This window comes from Vicugna pacos, chromosome 13 (genome assembly GCF_048564905.1).
Source record: "Vicugna pacos chromosome 13, VicPac4, whole genome shotgun sequence".
Classification (NCBI taxonomy): Eukaryota; Metazoa; Chordata; class Mammalia; order Artiodactyla; family Camelidae; genus Vicugna; species Vicugna pacos.
In genome coordinates, this window is record NC_132999.1 from 37230838 (window position 1) to 37249059 (window position 18222).

The following is an 18222-nucleotide window of genomic DNA, read 5'->3' on the forward strand; positions in this document are numbered from 1 at the left end:
CAGTTTTTCCTAAGTTGATTTACAGATTTAATATCCCAATCAAAATTCCACAATTCTTTTTTGTGGGGAGGTGAGATAGTAGGAAATGACTAGCTGATTTTAAAAATGTTAATGAGACCCCAAATGGTAAAAAGTAGTTGAAGAAAAATAGAAAAGCTAGAGGATTTATACTTCCAAGTAACAAGAATAAACCTAGAATAATTGAAAATGTGGTATTGGCATAAGAATAAACAAACTTAGGGAATAGAGTTCAATGATGTCTGCAGCAAATGGTGTGAATCAATAGAAAAATCAGATTTTCCATTCACAAAAATCAATTTCAGATGAATCTAAGACATAAATATGTGATAAAACAAAATTTTCAATTGGATGAAAAAGAATAAATTTTAAAAAATGGGATGACATAGTAAAGATTAAGAGCCAATATTAATGTAGTAGAAAACAAAGCTTTGTGTAATCCTTTAGCTAAATTTACTGCAAAAGAACAGAAAATATATACATTGTATGATTCTATTTATACTTACTTTGAAAATAGGAAAACCAATGGTAGGCGTCTGTGTAGTGGTTACCTGCGGGTGGATAATGACTGACTGGTGAATGATGATTGGGAGTTTATGAGTGGACCTTCTGGTGTGCTGGGTAATGTTCTGTATCAGTGGCTTTGTGGTCTGTGGGCACCTGAGTAACCAAGGCTCTTCTTGAGATTCTGTGAGGTTAAAACTATTTTCATGATTATACTAAAATACTACTTGCCTTGTCTTTTTTTGTGTGCAGCAAAAGAAATAATATGTAAATGTTAGCATAATTCAAGGCAGTGATACCTAACTGTACGGTAGTATTCTTCACTGCCACACACCCTTCAGATTAAAAAAAAAGTACTAGTTTTACTTAAGGATATCCTTGGCAATGCAGGAAACACAGTTTTTTTTTTTTTAAATTGTGACCTTGAGTATACATCTTTTTAAGATTCTGTGTGATGAAATGTAAAGTATGCACAAAACACACTGTGTACTGAAGTACAGTGGTTGCTTCAAGAAGAAGCATTTGTGTGATTTTGTGAATTGGATGTTGAACTAGCTGTTTTGTTAATGAATCATTGATTTTACTTGAAAGATAATTGACACTATTTATTCAGATTTGGGTATTTGGCAGGTATTTTCTTGGAAATGAGCAAAGTAAGCCTCTCACTTCAAGGAAAAGAGTTAACAATATCTCTCTCTCTCTCTTTTTTTTTTTTTTTGTTGCTCCCATGATCTATATTTATTTTCTAGATATTTTGCATTTTGCTTTTTTTAAATTTTTATTTTATTTTTTTAACTTTTTTATTGAGTTGTAGTCATTTTACAATGTTGTGTCAAATTCCAGTTTAGAGGACAATATCTCTTGCCAATGATAAAATTTGAACTTCTAATCAAAAAATAGACATTTGGGGAACTTATATCCACCACAGTGAGTCTGATAGCTTCACGGTGTTTAAAGACTTTCTCAGTGAGATTATTGATGATGTTAACAAGTGTGATGTTTTGATGTTGTATAATGAAATGCACCAATATTTGGAAAATCTGTTTTACTTACTGAACCAGTATTTTTCAAATGACCAATGCATAAAGTTACAAAATCATGCATAGATAAATGATCCATTCAAAGTACAAGGTGAGACAGTAGATTATAATGTAACAGAATATGACAATTTATTGATAGGGTTTCAGATTCCACATTACAAGTAATCTTTAAAAATTTGTCACTTGTCAGAGGGAAGGGCATAGCTCAGTGGTAGAGAGAATGCTTAGCATGCATGAGGTCCTGAGTTCAATCCCCAGTACCTCCATTATAAACAAACAATCCCCCCATCAAAGAAAACTCCAAATAAATAAATAAAAACCTAGACAGAATGCATGGAGTAGTATTTGAGGACTCTGAGAAGTCATTATAAAAAAAAACATTGTCACTTGTGTGTGTGTGTGTGTATTATGTGTATATATATATATGTGTGTGTGTGTGTATATATATATACACATACATAATATATAAGAGTGTGTGTGTGTGTATACATGTATATATATATATATATATAATGCTAGGTTTTCTTTCTATACTTCCACCTAAACAGCATATGGCAAAAGACAGACTGTAGAAGCAGATATGAGAATCTAGCTATAAATCTACTTATTTATTAAGAGAAAATATTTTTATGTAAACATATATTTGGGTTTGTAATCGATATTTTTAAATTAATATTTTAAAATTTTGCTTTAATTTCTAATATACCAGTTATTGGTAATCAACATAAAAGCTTCTTGATTGTTCAATTTTTAAGACTGAAAAGAGTTCTAAGATTAGAGTTTGAGAACTGCTGCTGATTACATGAGTGTGATTACATGAGTATACTCATTTTGTAATTAATAAACTAGTAAATTGGATACTTTACTCTCTACAATATATTACATTTTAATAAAAATATTTATCCTCCTTAGCTGTGAGGATTTGTCTAAGATGATGGGAAGTATTTCTGACTTGAGTGATAGGTAACTGAGCATGGGAAGGAGAGAATGAGCCGCTAACAAAATGATCATAGGATGCTTGTAATTTATTGATATTGTATTGTTTAATAGCCCGTAAGGGCCCATATGGTTGATATTTTTAATAAAATTTACATTGGAAGTATTGACCAGAAAAATCTTTGCCATAGTTTTCTTTATGCCCTCTTATTTTTCCTTATATTCTTTTCCCTTATTAATTCCTAGATATGTAATTGTTCCTAGCTGATGTGAATGTGGGACAGTTTGGTATTGCCTTAAGTATAGAGGCATATATGCCTAGTTTTCTAGGTGTTTGGCCTCTTTTGGCCATTGAGCATGACCCCATTTTCAGCAGAGATAGAAGGATAGTGATAGCTCAATTGGTCATTAAACTCAGCAAATACTTACTACTTGTGTACTGAGGAGAAAGCACTGTGCTACTTATGATTACTTTTTGGGGAACTCAGGTTGGTGACAGTCTAGTAGTGGATAAATTTTGACAAATTTGACAAAAATTATTTAGACCATAAAACTAAATATATTAATTGTTCCCATGAAGGTAGGAGCATAGAAAGGAAAGTTGTTAGTAGCATCTTAATAGAACCTTGAAGGCTGGTTTTCTGTTTTAAAAATATCTTTTTGTTGTTTCTAATTAAAAATGATAATGCGTATTATAACAAACTCAAGCATTATAAAAATATACACTATCAGTGATGAATGTTTTCAGGAAGAACCAGCCACCTGCCAGTTAATCACAGTTAACAATTTGATACATAGTTCTTTAATATCTAATACATAATTAGCATGTTATTATTTAAAAATCAGATCACATATTTATGATTTTGCAAATGTGTTGGACAGTGGAGTTGCCAGTTTTCAATATTATAAACACTATGATGCTTATGATCTTTTTTTAAATTCAGTTGTTTGTGTTCTTTTTTTTTTGAGGCCTAAGATTTTGGAAGAATAGAACAGCAAGCAGTTTTGCTTAAAGCTTGAGTGAAAATGAGTTTGTGCATTGTAGAAATATTTAACAGTAAAAGTCTACTGTAATCCCCTTATGAACTAATTGTATCTGATAGAAAATTGAATTTTTGTACCTCTGGATGGAAATATGTCCTTTACTTTGAAAGTAAATTATTTCATGGTGAACTTGTTAGCTTTGAAGGGCATGGATTTGGGGTAGTTAAGTACCAAAAGGAAACACCACTAACATTTTGTCTTCCTGCCATATCCAGCTTAGTTGTGTTTTTGTAGAGTTGCTTAAAATGTACTTTTTATAGTAGAAACTACTTATTCAGATGTTGCTTTTCTTTTCATTCTAGGTAACATTGTACAATACTGATCAGGATGGTAGTGATAGCCCACGCAGTAGCCTTAACAACAGTCTCTCAGATCAGAGTTTGGCATCTGTTAATTTGAACAGTGTTGGAAGTGTGCACAGTTACACACCGGTAAGTCATGGTGAAATTAACTTCTTTGTTGAGTACTCATTTAGTGCTTAAAACTGAACCAGATGTAATTTAAATGCAAATAAAAAGTGAAGATCTGTATTTCTCACTTATCAGTTCATTAGCTTAAGTAAATCAAACAGATTTCTATTATATTTTACCAAGTTAGATTACTAGTATATGGTGGTACTATGTTATATATTTTGGTCTATTTCTTCTGTTCTGTGTCCAAGTGAAAAGCAATTGGAATAGGAAAAAAAATTGTACTTTAGCCTAACAAAGCTATGTTTGATATTTTACAGTCCTTGGTAAAGAGCTTAAAGAATATATATAGATAGATATATAATCAGTCTTTCTGTTTGTCTGTCTGTCTGTCTATCTATCTATCTATCTATCTCACCTTGTTTCCCAGAAGTAGATCTGAGAGGAGGATTCTACAAACCGCAGAGATTAGGATGACCTGGTACCCAGTTGTTAACCAATCTTGTATTTTCAGTTTGGTCTGGAAAACAAAGCTATGCTATAAAGGGACATATGTGAATATTCTTGCCCCTATGCTGATTTTACTACTTATTATAAGAATATGAACCTTTGGTTCTGATACTTCTTTTCAAACGGTCTTGCAAATGTCCTCCCCAGTTGACAGAACATAGCCCAAGGGAGCTATACACCACACTATTCATACTATAAATTTGATCTCATCTGATCACTCCCTCTTCTAGCATGAGTAAATAGGTAAAAACTTATACAGGAAAAAACTTATTGGGGAGCGGGGCCTAAAATAAGCAAATAATACAAAGGAATCAAAAACTCAGAGAGCAGTTTTAAAATTTACATTAAATGTAGGAAAAAGGAAGATAAGTCTGTAAAACTATTAACAGTGCTCTAGGGAAAAAATATTCTCCTAGAATGCAGAAGAAATTGATAAAGGAATAACAGTTATGTAAAAGAACACAATAGATACGGAGAATTGAGAATTACAGGTGTCCCCAAATAATCAGTACAGAAGCAATTTTCAGAAGAAATAAAGCTTAAAGGTGTTACTGAGTTCTAAGATAAGTTAATGGGGAAAAAAACTGTATCTAGATACATCATGACAAATTTTTAAATTCCAGAAGCAATTACAAATACTCTAGCAGGAGAAAATAGGTGCATTCTAAGAAACACAAATCATACTTTTCCTCCATAATACTAAATGCCAGAAGATAATGGAACACTTTATACAGAGTGCTGAGGGACTAGGTTTGGAATTATAAATATTATACCCACCGATTTTTCATTCATTTGTGAAGTCAGGAGAAAGACATTCATTCTTTGATGTAACAATTTAGAAAGCATCCTACCCTTGTTTTCATGTGCCCTTCCTGAAAAAAACTACATGTTTAGTTGATCAGATGGTGGATTAAGTTAAAGCACTTGGTGATGATGAAGTCATGATATAAAAGGACTAGATAGAGCATTGAAGCAAACTAAGCAAAGATTTAATGATTTTAAGTTGTTTTAAAATAATTTGAATGTAGAAAATCTTGAAAGCAAGTGAAATCAAAGAACACACAGTTCAGGATCACAGAATATAATGAGGAAAAATTAAAGAAATCTATAGACAGACATGGCAGAAGTAAGAACAAACATGTCTGTTATTTCAGTACATGTAAGAGAACTAAACTCCCCTATTAAAAGCTAGATGATGTAAACAGCTTTTTTTTTCTTTCATTTAACAAGATAATCAAGCAGCCATCAAGCACTCCTTAAGCAGCTGCGGGTTGGACTTACCACATGTCCATAGATTGAGCTGGTAAGGACACAGTGAGCCCAAGTGCACTGTGACAGTTTTATTACTTATGCAGACAGTATAAGCCAGATCAGTATGGTGTCACCTCCTTACATGCCACAGGATGACACCAAACCAGAGGAGCCAGATGACAGACTACGTAAGTGTTGGATCACTGGTAGAGGAGCAAATTCCATACTGCAGCTCAATAGTTGTATATCTTGCAGCTGTACCCTAAGGGAGTAAGGTAGAAAGTCCCCTACCTCACTGAAAACAGGGAGGCAAATGAGAAACTATTTCTTGGCAGATTCCTGCAAAATAGAGAGGTGGACTAGAAACTAGCCCGTGACTGCCTTCTGCAAGTAGGGAAACAGATGAGAGATGGCAGAGAAATGATAATTTGCTCCTCGTAAGATCAGTCATCGTCCCATGTTCTGGGATAATCACAGGGTGTTCCACCAAGGTTTAGGTCATCCTGCCATTGAGACTTGCCTACATGGCCTATGTGAAGACATATAAGGTCGCCAGAGTGCCAGTGGGGGAGCCATTCCCCTACACAAAATTCATGTTTTTCCATGTTATCGTAGACTCCTTTATGAGCATTTTGAAAGGCTGCATACATTTATAGTCAGTGTTTATACCTTAATTTTTCTATACACTTAAGTGGTAGTTTACCACTGCTTAATATATTATTCAAGAGACAATGCTGATCAGTTTTTACTAATTTTATTTTTAGTTGTGCTCTTTTCAAAGATAATTCTTATTTTTTAAGTATTCATGATGCTCTGATTTCCCTGCATAGCTCAAGGCTCTGATCTTTTCTGTTTGTCTCAGAATCTCCTTTGTTTACTCTTTATTTATTTTCCCTTAGTTTCACTTAAAAGAAAAATTCCCTAGAAATGAATAATTAAGTATGTTGAAGTTCCTTGCCACTTTGGGCAGTGCAACACAACCTGACTCATGGTACTCCCAGTATTTGAGTTTAAATACTCAAAGATTAATTGAAGAAGTGAAGGAGACATGTTAGTAGTTTCACAGTACAGTGAGTCTGAAATGAAATTGCTTCTGTGGAAATCAAGATGAAGATTCTACAGAAACTGGAAGGATTCCAGGCCTAGCTCATCACTTATTTGTATGATCTTGGAAGGGTCTTTAACGTCTTTGAATTCTTTACTCTCTTCTGTGAAATATGGAGGTTGGATTAGATTTCTGTGGTTCTTCAAGACCCAAGTTAACAATTTTGTGGTTTGTTCTTTATGTGCTTTGGAAAGCCAAGGACAAGGAATTTAATTCCTTTGGTTCTAGAAACTGTTCTAATATTTTCAGTTATATAATTTATGTGGCAAACCAATTCTGACATAGAGCTACTAAACTGTAGTATTTTCTTTTAATGTTAGGTGACAAATCATCCAGAACCAGTCTCTCAGTCATTAACTCCTCAACAGCAGCCACAGTATAACCTTCCAGAACGAGACAAACAACTGCTTTTCTCAGAATATAATTTTGAAGATCTCAGTGCCTCATTTCGGAGCCTTTATAAGTCAGTTTTTGAGCAGTCACTTAGTCAGCAAGGTAAGTTTTTTTCTTTTTCTAATACCTTTTTAAATAAATTTTTTATTGAAATTTTTTTCTTTTAAGAATTATTTTCACATAGCAGCTGTTATATTTCCTGAGTCTTAGAACATTACCATCATGATCCAGGATTGAATGCTTTTTGTGCCTTTTCTATAGTTTGTATATATTTTTATCATAGCACAATAGCAGATAAATCGCATCTTGCATGCCTACTTCATTTGATTACTAGTGGTATCCTGGAGCACTGTGTTAAAGATTCCTGACACTGCATTTATGCCATGTGGGGAAGACTGCCATGATTGATGAGTGATGTCTAGCATGTGGAGTGTTGGAGTGGTAAATGTTGTACCGCAAGAATAGATGTTCCTTGATTTTCTGTTCTGATTACCATTAGCAAAGAGATAACTATTGGGATATGGTAGCACCAAACTTGCAAATACATGGCATTTATAAGTGAACACATTGATTAGTGGTCATTGTTTTATACAACATACTTAAACCAGATTTAACACTAGAAATGATACTGGTTAAGATGAAGTATTACATGTACATGATGTAATACTTCATCTCAACCAAGTGCTAGATTGTTGCTATTATGTATTATTGTCCTATTAGCTGCTGCTTTCATTTTTATTCAGAATCATATGATAGGATCAAGATGTCTCATTGTCTTTCCCCCAAAGAGCATTAGTCAGAAATTGTTGGGAACTCTACTGTTGAAGCATTTCCTAATTGTTTTGTTTGGCAGATTATTTATACACTGACTTAAGAGAGTTTGCCTGTTCACAGCAGTAGACAAAATAGACAAAAATCCCTGCCTTTAAAGAGTTTACATTTTACAGATATTATGAAGGTTGATATTATATGTACATGTTATAATGAATACCAGTAGCTTGTATGGGAAGTTGTTTTTCTGGTTAAAGTAAGAGTTTTGCTTTCTCAAATTTTGTATTAAATTTTCTGTCTGTAAAAGTACAAATAAATTCTAATACAAGACTTTGCTAAGCAGATCCAGCTTTGTTGATCATACTAGAAAAATACTGGCTTTGAAATAACCAGTAATGCTGTTTCATTACACTAATAAAAAAAGGAAAGAGTATTGATAGGAATTCTTTCATAAAGTCAGCTGAGTTAACATCACCACTTTCGACCTCAGCATCCTCATTGTACAGTGAAGAAGATTAGATGTGACCTGTGCTTTCCAAGTTATTCTCTTTGGAGCTGTTGGGTTTTGTGAAGGTCTGCCTCAGGGAGAAGTGTGCAGATGAAGAGGAAGACCTAGTAGGCTTCTTTCCATGGCTTCCCAAAAAAGCAACTTTACATTTGTCAGTTTTACATACTGGGCTTCTGGAAAATGTTTTGTTTTATTTAAAAAACAATTTGGGATTAAAATGTTGATATAGATCATATCTGGGTTCCCTCCTAAAATGTTAGGACTTTATTGGAAATAGATAATGAAATAACTGCTTTCTTCCACCTTATTGTAATAACCGTATAGATTCCCTATAAATGACATTTTTCCCAGGACTAAGGCAAGAACTTTTTTACCTATTAAACTTACTAGGTTTTGACTACTTACAAAGTACTCTGATACAGTTTTATTCCTAATGACAAGTATGAGAATATTTTTGTTTAAAAGGTTTCTTTTTTTAATTGACTGACACTGTGCTGTGAGATTTTATTTTTTATTTAATAAAACTTGTATTTGGTTCAGCAAAACATTGTATATGCGCTCTTTTATGATATGAAGATATCCTAGTTATATAGAACCACATGTTGCAATAAGATTAATTAAAATGAGTGTCTGTCTGAAAACCATATTTAAATTATTTTTAGCATTAGGCACTTTTGGCCTAATCATCATTATCATCATAGCCTCTAACATTTACTGAGTTTAGCCTGGAATCTGTTACTTGCCCCATGGCATGTAATCCTCACAACAGCTCTATGAAGCAGGTCCTGTTATCATGCCCATTTACAGTTGAGGTAATTTGGCTGGGAAGGGTTAATAACTCTACAAAGTTACCAAGTGTATAAATGGTAGTGCAGAGATTTTAATCCCTCTTTTCTCGTGTAACAAAGTATGCAGTCTTAACCCCTAAACAGTATGTGTCTCAAGAATGTTCCATAAGAGTAATGAAGAAGAACAGTGAGGGTGGCTGTTTTGTTTTGCTTAGTTTTAAGGATTCTAGCCACCTTGGACTTACAAGTTTTTGTGGTAGTCAAAGAAAGGAATCAGAAGTACCTGGGCTTTATTTCTACTCTCCTCTTCTGTCAAAGGTCTTCAGACCTATAGAGAACCATCCTGAATGTGACCCAACAGCTTTCCTACTTTTCTCTCCTAATGTTTACTCATCTTTAAAGACTCAGCGTAGATACTGCCTTTTCAAGGAAGGCTTGTCTATATCTCCAACCCCTTGCCAGCTAAAACACACAAGAAGCAAATTTTCTGTATCCCCTCCTTATACTTTTGCCTTAGTACTGCAGTGTTGGACATAATCTCCTTAAGTGTCTGTGTCTTCCACTGGATCGTGAGCTACCCTAGGACAGAGAATGATGTTTCTTCTCGGTAACTCCACAACCCAGGGTATGGTGGATGTTCCATCAGTACTTGTTAAACGGAACCAAAATTGCATCCTGACAACATTATACCTTTGCTCTATAAAGAATTTTCGAAATGTTTGTCATAAAATATAACTGAAATCTGACCACAGGTGGTCTTGCTTTCTGTCTTTAGGTTTGATGAACATCCCTTCCGAATCTTCCCAGCAGTCCCACACTTCGTGTTCCTATCAACACTCTCCTAGCAGCACAGTGAGCTCTCACCCACACAGCAACCAGAGCAACCTGTCCAACAGTCATGGCAGTGGCCTCAACACCACTGCCAGTAATTCGGTTGCACAAGTCTCACTGTCCCACCCCCAGATGCACACACAGCCGTCTCCACATCCGCCCCATCGACCGCATGGTTTACCACAGCATCCGCAGCGTCCCCAGCACCCAGCACCACACCCGCAGCAGCATAGTCAGCTCCAGTCCCCTCACCCCCAGCACCCTTCTCCACATCAGCACATACAGCACCATCCGAACCAGCAGCATCAGACGTTAACACATCAGGCACCGCCACCCCCACAACAGGTATCCTGTAATTCTGGTAAGTTTTTGTCTCTTGCTGACTGAATTAGGATCTGTTATCTGAGGCTTATATATATATTTCTACCAAAACGCCTCTCTTCTGTCTTTTATGTTTCTTTGCCATAATCCTATAGTTGTAACTCATTCAATTCATAGATTGACCTGGAGATTGTCTTGATTATAATTTATTGTGGCCATATAGGCAGACTCAGCAACCCTTGCAGGTTTTGATTTTAACTTCTGTTTTGTCCTTCTGGAAAACAAGTGTTTTTGTGAGCATTTGAAAGAAGAATGGAATTCACAGTCTGTCTTCAGTCTATTGTGAGTCAGTGTGGTATAGAAGAAAGAGTAGATTTATGTCTGAAAGACCTGTATTTGAATCTTCATATGGCTCTTATGATCTTTGGTGCATTAACTCTTTTAGTCTTGTTATTTTCTCATCTATAAAAATGGAACTAAAATACCTTGGTATACAATGTTGTTACAAGGATCATGTTGAGGATATGAATATTAAATGCCTAGTCTGGTACCTTGCATTTACCTATTCAGTGGATGTTCCCACTTTTTCTTTCTTTGCTGATTCCTGCCCAGCATTTCATTTAGAACGGTAGATTACAAAGGAAGAAAACAATCTTCATACCCTGATTTTTTTTTAACCTGTTGCTCTTAAGATAGGTTTCTGGCTTTTAAAAAATGTTTTATTTTTAAAAATCTATTTCTGGTTTTGTAAAAAAATTAGTTTTTAAAAAAATCTGTTGCTTAAATTGTTTCTCGTCAGATGCTTAACTGACATTGCTCACAGACCAGGCAGTTTCTGCACTGCTGAATTTCAAAGAGTGCCACAGATGTAGACTGCAAGGTGAAGGGAGCCCCTGGCAATTGTGCAGAGTACAGCTTCTTCCCTTGGCTTGCTTGGCTGTCCACTTACCAACCATATCACCAACAAGATTTTTATCTTGAAGGGACAATTTCTAAACGCTAGATGCATTTTTATTCACCAGTAAGAACTAGCCATTGTTTCAGGCAATTAAAATATTGTCTGGGAAGTGAGCTGTAGATAGTGCATACTTATCTTTTATATTCTGACTTTGCTGTAAATCTTAAATTTTTCTGAAACAGTCGCCCTGTTTACAAAGTGGAAAAGATGTAAGTTTTTTTGGGAGAATTAAATGAGATAAGGTACAAAAATGCATAGCATAGCAGGGTACTTGGAATTTAGAAGTTCCTTTTAACAATTCATTTTGTTACCCTGGTTATGAATTCTAAGTAGGTTCTAGAATAAAACAGAAAATTGAGTATAATTCTTGCCTTGATGGAATACCTTCTAAAACATCTTGAAATTATTTTTAGATCTATGCCTACAGAAAAGGGTATATAAAACCCCCCTTTGTAACTCTTAATGTCAGTCACCGTCTTCTGCCTTTTGATGTCAATACATTCTTCAGAAATTTGAGCTTGTTCTTAATACGATTTTGAGGGTTGATTCAGGACTGCAGAGATTGGATATCAGTAGAGGTCTTTTCACTGAGTCTAATGATTGCCAGGGGAGAAGAAAGTACTGTTACAGCTAAAAACAACCCATGATGTGCCCTTAGTGGCCTTTTATACCAATGATGGCTTGCCAGTGAAGGAAAATAGAGTTCCACCTTGGGGAATTATGAACTATGCTTGTGGATGTGATAATAATCTCTTGGAATTACAAAGTTCTCATTCATGAAATGGACCAAGTAGGTTGTCTTTAATAGGGAAGAAATGGAGGGAACTAACAGTTGTTTGAGTGCCCATTATGGACAAGGCAGTTTAGATACATTATCTCATGTTATCCTCTCAAATCAAGTATAAGTTACCACATTTAATAGATGGGAAAAGTATTAACTCAAAGAAGTTGAGCAGTTTGCTCAAGATCATACTGCTAGTAAGTGGTGGAACTGGAATTTATATCCTGGCCTGTCAGATTTCAAAGCCTTTAACACCAGTTATTCTAAAAGGACTAAAATCAGCAAACATTTACTGAGTGGATGGGGTTTACTCAGTCACTTTTCTCTGTAGAGATTGCTTTATTCAGTGTTGTCAAGTCAGCATTTATTATAGGATCTGAAAGTCCAATAGATTTGAATGTTTGTGGCTCATTTGGGGCATTAATTTAAATTTTCCCCAACACAGTTCTCCTTAAATTATGACTGAGGGCAGGATCAGGGTATCTCTGGTTCATTGTTATTTTTAAAAATCCATTGTTATTTTAAAAAATCCAGAATTTTGTATAAATCAAGTGCCCTTTAGTTGACATGTGGTTTAGCAAAAAAAAAAAATCCTTTTTATTAGTTCTTACCTTCATTTATCCAGGGGTGATCCCGAAAACAGAGTAATTAGGGCAGAAATCACTGAATGGAGAATTTTCTTCTTCTCTTCAGCACTCTCACTGAGTGTAGCTCTTGCCCTGCGCTCCTGAGTGGTGCCCACTTTGCTGACGTACAGACTGTGAAATCTTAACTCTCCTGATGATGTCACATCAGAGGATATTGTTCCTGACTAGAAATGCCCTGGTTTAGATTCATCAGCGTTTCTTACAGAAGTCTCCGCCCTCTCCTTCACTACCTTGGCAGGAGGACTGTTAGGGCATTTCTCTCTCCTAGGAAGAAACATCTTCTTTTGCTATATAATCTAATTTATCTCCCTTAAGTCAGTGCTTTAACTTAAAATTATACTGTGAGTTGCTTCTAAATGTGAACCTGCCTCTAAATTATAAAGAACATATTTCCTAAGGTTGTAACAAGACAGGGAAAGTGAACTTTATGTAGGGGGGAAATACTTGCTTGCATAGCTTGTGCTGCCTGGTTATTTATTTGTGCTCTACAAATGTAAACAGCAGTTATCAAATTTGACATTATAAGGTGATGTGGCAGTTTGCCAGTCTAGTGCTCAGAAACTGTGGGTTCAAGTCTTAGATTCATCATAGGACCTTATATAGTCATGCCACCTCGCTAGGTTCAATTTCTGATATTTGTAAAATGCAGAGAAGTGATAACTTTCCCATCTGTCTCGCAGAGTAGGATTGCCCTAGCACATGATATAAAGGGTTTGAATCCATTTGTAAAACTGGATTGGGATCAGCCAATATCAGGAATAACCCCAGCTCAAACTTTCTCTATCCAAGATTTATAGTATTGTCAATATTATTTTTATAGGTGTTTCCAATGACTGGTATGCAACACTTGATATGCTAAAAGAAAGCTGTCGAATCGCCAGCAGTGTTAATTGGTCAGATGTAGACCTCTCACAGTTCCAAGGTGAGTATTGGTTCCTTTTGACTTACAACCAAATACACATGATTCTGTTTCTTTGGATAGATTATAAGTTTCTTTGTAGTGGAAATAAGCATTCCTTATGTAGTGTTTCTTTTGTAGTTGGTAGTATGCTTAAAAACAACACTGTAAAATTTGTAATTAAGTCTTTTGTCCAGTTGAAGTAGCAGAGGGTCACAGACAAGAGTTCTGAAAGAAATTTGGCCACATTAAAAGAATCAGGCTTTGAATAATTTAAAAATACCATTCTTCATCGCAGGGGCCAAAGATTACTAGTGGAGATTTCGAGGGCTGGGAAAAAATTGCTGTTTTCCTTGCATTGTTTGCAGAACCATGCTAACTGTATTTCTAATGCTTTCCTCATAGGTTTGATGGAGAGTATGAGACAGGCAGATCTCAAGAACTGGTCTTTAGATCAGGTTCAATTTGCTGATCTCTGTTCTTCTCTTAATCAGTTCTTTACACAAACTGGCCTTATCCACTCACAGAGTAACGTTCAGCAGAATGTCTGTCACGGTGCCATGCATCCAACAAAATCTTCCCAACATATTGGAACAGGTATGGGTTTAATTATCTTCTTGATTTTCTCTGTTTCTCATTCATGTGAAATTCAGTAACTGTCTGGGGAAACTTGATAGTGTTGTTAATGATAACAGTGATTAATGTCTGTTTACTTCTAAGAAATGAATGAAATCATATATTTAAGGTGTATTTTAGAAAATTGAGATAAAGAGGCTGTTTTTCTGTCATGGTTTACATGATTATTTTATTGTTTACAATTGACTTTCCTTTGTGACTTTAACTTTTTGAGTTATCAGATGTGAGAATTAAGTGTCTTAAAGATGTATACATTTTAATAACATACTTACGAAGTTTTATCAATTTTCATAGACTTGCAATGGAAATCAGCATGTCTTATTTTATATATCTTCTAAGAATGTTAAGAAGAATTAAACTTCAGTTTATTTGAAGAGTATATGTAATGGCAGTCTCATTGATGTTTTACTCTGAACTCAAAATTTGTGCTCTGTATTTCTCATCTCACTTTCTTCCTTTATTGTTTACTCTGATTGCAGTGCCCACAGTTTTCTCTTCTCAAGTTTACATTCTGTGTGTACTATCCAAGTTCTTTCTCTCTCATTTTAATTTCTTAACGCCTTTTATCTCCAAGCTGACTTCTTTTTTGTACGTTCTCTTGATTTTACATTTGATACTAAGAAGCCCTCTTTTCTATCCTGAGTAGCTGCCTTCAGTCATTCTCCTAGCTTGTTTCACATATATGTTCTTTCCATGTTCTCAAGATCCCTAGTCAAGCTACTTTTGTTTTGTGAAATCTTCATTTTTGTATTTTTAGATACAGAAGAAATCTTCCATCTTTGCTTCTTCCATTTGAATTGCTTACTTAAAAGCCTCTAGCTATCTGATTTTGGTGATTTATTCATCCCATGAATTATATTCATACAAGAGCCTCTCATTCAGTACCAGACATATGGGAGGTACTTAGTATTGACTGAATTTATTGAGTGCCCTCTATGTGCCAAATACTAAGCCACTAAACTTTTTTTTGGTAACTCTTAAGCTTCTCTCTCTCTTTCCCTCCTTTTCTCACTTCTTTTTTGATTCCTGATAAACACTCTGAAAAAAGTGATTTTTTTATTGTGGTAAAATACACATAACATAAAATTCACCATCCCAGTCATCCTGTGTATACAGTTCTGTGGAATTAAATGCATTCATAATGTCATAATGTTGTACAATCATCAACACTGTCAGTCTCCATAACTCTTTTCATTTTGTAAAGCAGATACTCTATACTCATTCAACAAGACCCCTCCCCCATTTCATCCCTTCCCAGGCCCTCGCTACCAACATTCTACTTTTTCATGTCTGATTTTTAGCTACTCTTAGTACCTTGTGTAAGTGGAATCATACAATATTTGTCTTTTTGTAACTATCACTTACCATAATGTCTTCAAGTTTCATCTATTCAACTGTCAGTGAACACTTGGGTTGCTTCCATGTTTTAGCTGTTATGAATAATGCTGCTATGAACATGGGTGTACAAATCTTTTCAAAACCTTGCTTTCAGTTATTTTGGGTAGACCCAGAAGTAGAATTGTGAGATCCTATGGTAATTGTTTCGTTTTTTAAGAAACTATCTTACTGTTTTTCATGGCAGCTGTACCATTTTACATCCTCATCAGCAGTGCATAAGGGTTCTAATTCCTCTACATCCTTGTCAACATATGTTCTTTTCTTCTTCTTTATTTTTTTTTTTGGATGGTAGCTATTCCAGTGGGTGTGCGGTGGAATCTCACTGTAGTTTTGATTTACATTCACTGATGGTTAATGATGTTGAGCATCTTTTCATCTGCTTATTGGCCATTTTTATATTTTCTTTGGAGAAATGTCCTTTGCCCATTTTTTAATCAGGTTTGTATTTTTGTTGCTGACTTTTAGGAATTCTCTGTATTTCTGTGTATTAACTCCTTACCAGATTTATGGTACCAGTTTTTTCATCAGTTATATGATTTGCAAATATTTTCTCTCATTCTTTTGTTTTCTTTTTTACTGAGTTGGTAATGTCTCTTGAAGTACAAATTTAAAAATTTCCATGTCATCTGTCTTTTTTTTTCTTTTGTTTCCTGTGCCTTTGGTTTCATATATAAGAAATCATTGCCAAATGCAGTGTAACGAAGCTCTTACCTTGTGTTTTCGTCTAAGAAATTTTAAGATTTAGGCCTTATGTGTAAGTCTTGACCCATTTTGAGTAAATTTTTGTATATGGTGTTGTATAGGGTCCAGTTTCATTCTTTTGTGTGTGGATATCTAATTTTCCTAGTACCATTTGTTGAAAAGGCTGTCCTTTCCCCGTCGAATGGTCTTGACTATATACGTGAGAGTGTATTGCTGGGTTCTTTTCTATTCCGTTGGTCTTTAGGCCAGTATCCTGTCCAACTACAGGAGCTTTGTAGTGAGTTTAGAAATCACAAAGTGTGAGTCCTCCAGCTTTGTTGTTCTTTTTCAGGCTCGTTTTGGCTGTTTAAGGTCCCTTGAGATTCCATATGAACTTTAAGAGGGGATTTTCTATTTCTGCAAAAACAAAAAAAGTCATTGAGATTTTTGATATGGATCACATTGAATCTGTAGATTGCTTTGACATCATAACAATATGAAGTCTTGCAGTGCATGATGAGATGTTTTTATTTGTGTCTTTAATTTCTTTCAGTAGTGTTTTATAGTCTTCAGTGTACAAGTTTTTCATCTCTGTAATTAAGTTAATTCCTAAGTGTTTGATTCCTGTTGATGCCACTGTAAATGGAGTTGTTTTTGTAATTTCCTTTTCACATTGTTTATGGTTTGTGTATAGAAATGGAACTGAATTTTGCATGTTGACTTTATACCCTGCCACTTTGCTGAATTCATTTATTCTAACAGTTTTTGTGTATGTGGTCTTAAGGGATTTTTACATATAAGATCATATTTGTGAACAGAGATAAATTTACTTCTTTTCAGTTTGGATGCCTTTCTTTCTCTTTCTTGCCTAATTGCACTGGTTAGAATTTCCAGTATTATGTTGAGTAGAAGTGGTGAAAGTGGACATCTTTGCTTTGTTCCTGATCTTAGAAGAAAAGCTTTCAGTCTTGCACCATTGAATGTGATGTTTGTTGTGGGATTTTTATACATGGCTTTTATTATGTTGAAGTAGTTTCCTTCTATTCCTAATTTGTTGAGTGTTTTTATCATGAAAGGTGTTGACTTTTGTCAAACACTTTTTCTATATCAATTGAGATGATCATGTGGGGTTTTCCCCCCTTCATTCTGTTAATGTGAGGTATTACACTGATCAGATTTCATATGTTGAACTGCTTTTAGTCAGGATAAATAATCCTTCTAATATAATACTGAATTCATTTTGCTATTATTTTGTTGAGTTTTTTTGCATCAGAATTCATAAGGGATATTGGTCTTAGTTTTAGTTCTTCTTTAAATGTTTGGTAGAATTGACCTGAGAAGCCATCAGATCCAGGGCTTTTCTTTGTACAGGAGATTTTTTGTTACATACTCAATCTCCTTGCTAGATATAGGTCTATTCCAATTTTTTTTCTTCATGATTCAGTCTTTGTTGATTTTGTGTTTTTAGAAGTTTGTCTGTTTCATCTAGGTTGTCCAGTTTGGTGTACAGTTGTTCAAAGAGCTCTCTTAAAATTCTTTTTATTTATGTAGAATCAGTAGTAATGTCCCCACTTTCAATTCTCATTTTAATAATTTGAGTCTTCTTTTTTTCCTAGTCCATTTAGTTAAAGGTTTGTCAACTTTGTTGATCTTTTCAAAGAATCAACTTCTGGTTTCATAGATTTTTTTCTCTAATGCTTTTCTGTTCTCTGTCTCTGCTCTAATCTTTATTATTTCCTTCTTTCTGCTAGCTTTGGGTTTGGTTTCTTCTTTTTTAGGTCTTTAAGTTGTAA

At 34.7% G+C, this 18222-nt stretch overlaps 1 protein-coding gene across 6 annotated transcripts in view; it reads left to right on the plus strand.

Annotated features, from left to right (window-relative positions):
* The window catches only part of FOXJ3 (forkhead box J3), a 126470-nt gene that overhangs the window by 102344 nt on the left and 5904 nt on the right, over window positions 1-18222 (plus strand). For all 6 annotated transcript variants that reach the window (XM_072974650.1, XM_006215838.4, XM_072974651.1 and 3 more), the window contains 5 exons: window positions 3845-3973; window positions 7139-7313; window positions 10054-10470; window positions 13637-13738; window positions 14120-14311. In XM_072974650.1, the coding sequence (XP_072830751.1) occupies window positions 3845-3973; window positions 7139-7313; window positions 10054-10470; window positions 13637-13738; window positions 14120-14311 (1015 nt within the window). The remainder of the gene's footprint in view (window positions 1-3844; window positions 3974-7138; window positions 7314-10053; window positions 10471-13636; window positions 13739-14119; window positions 14312-18222) is intronic.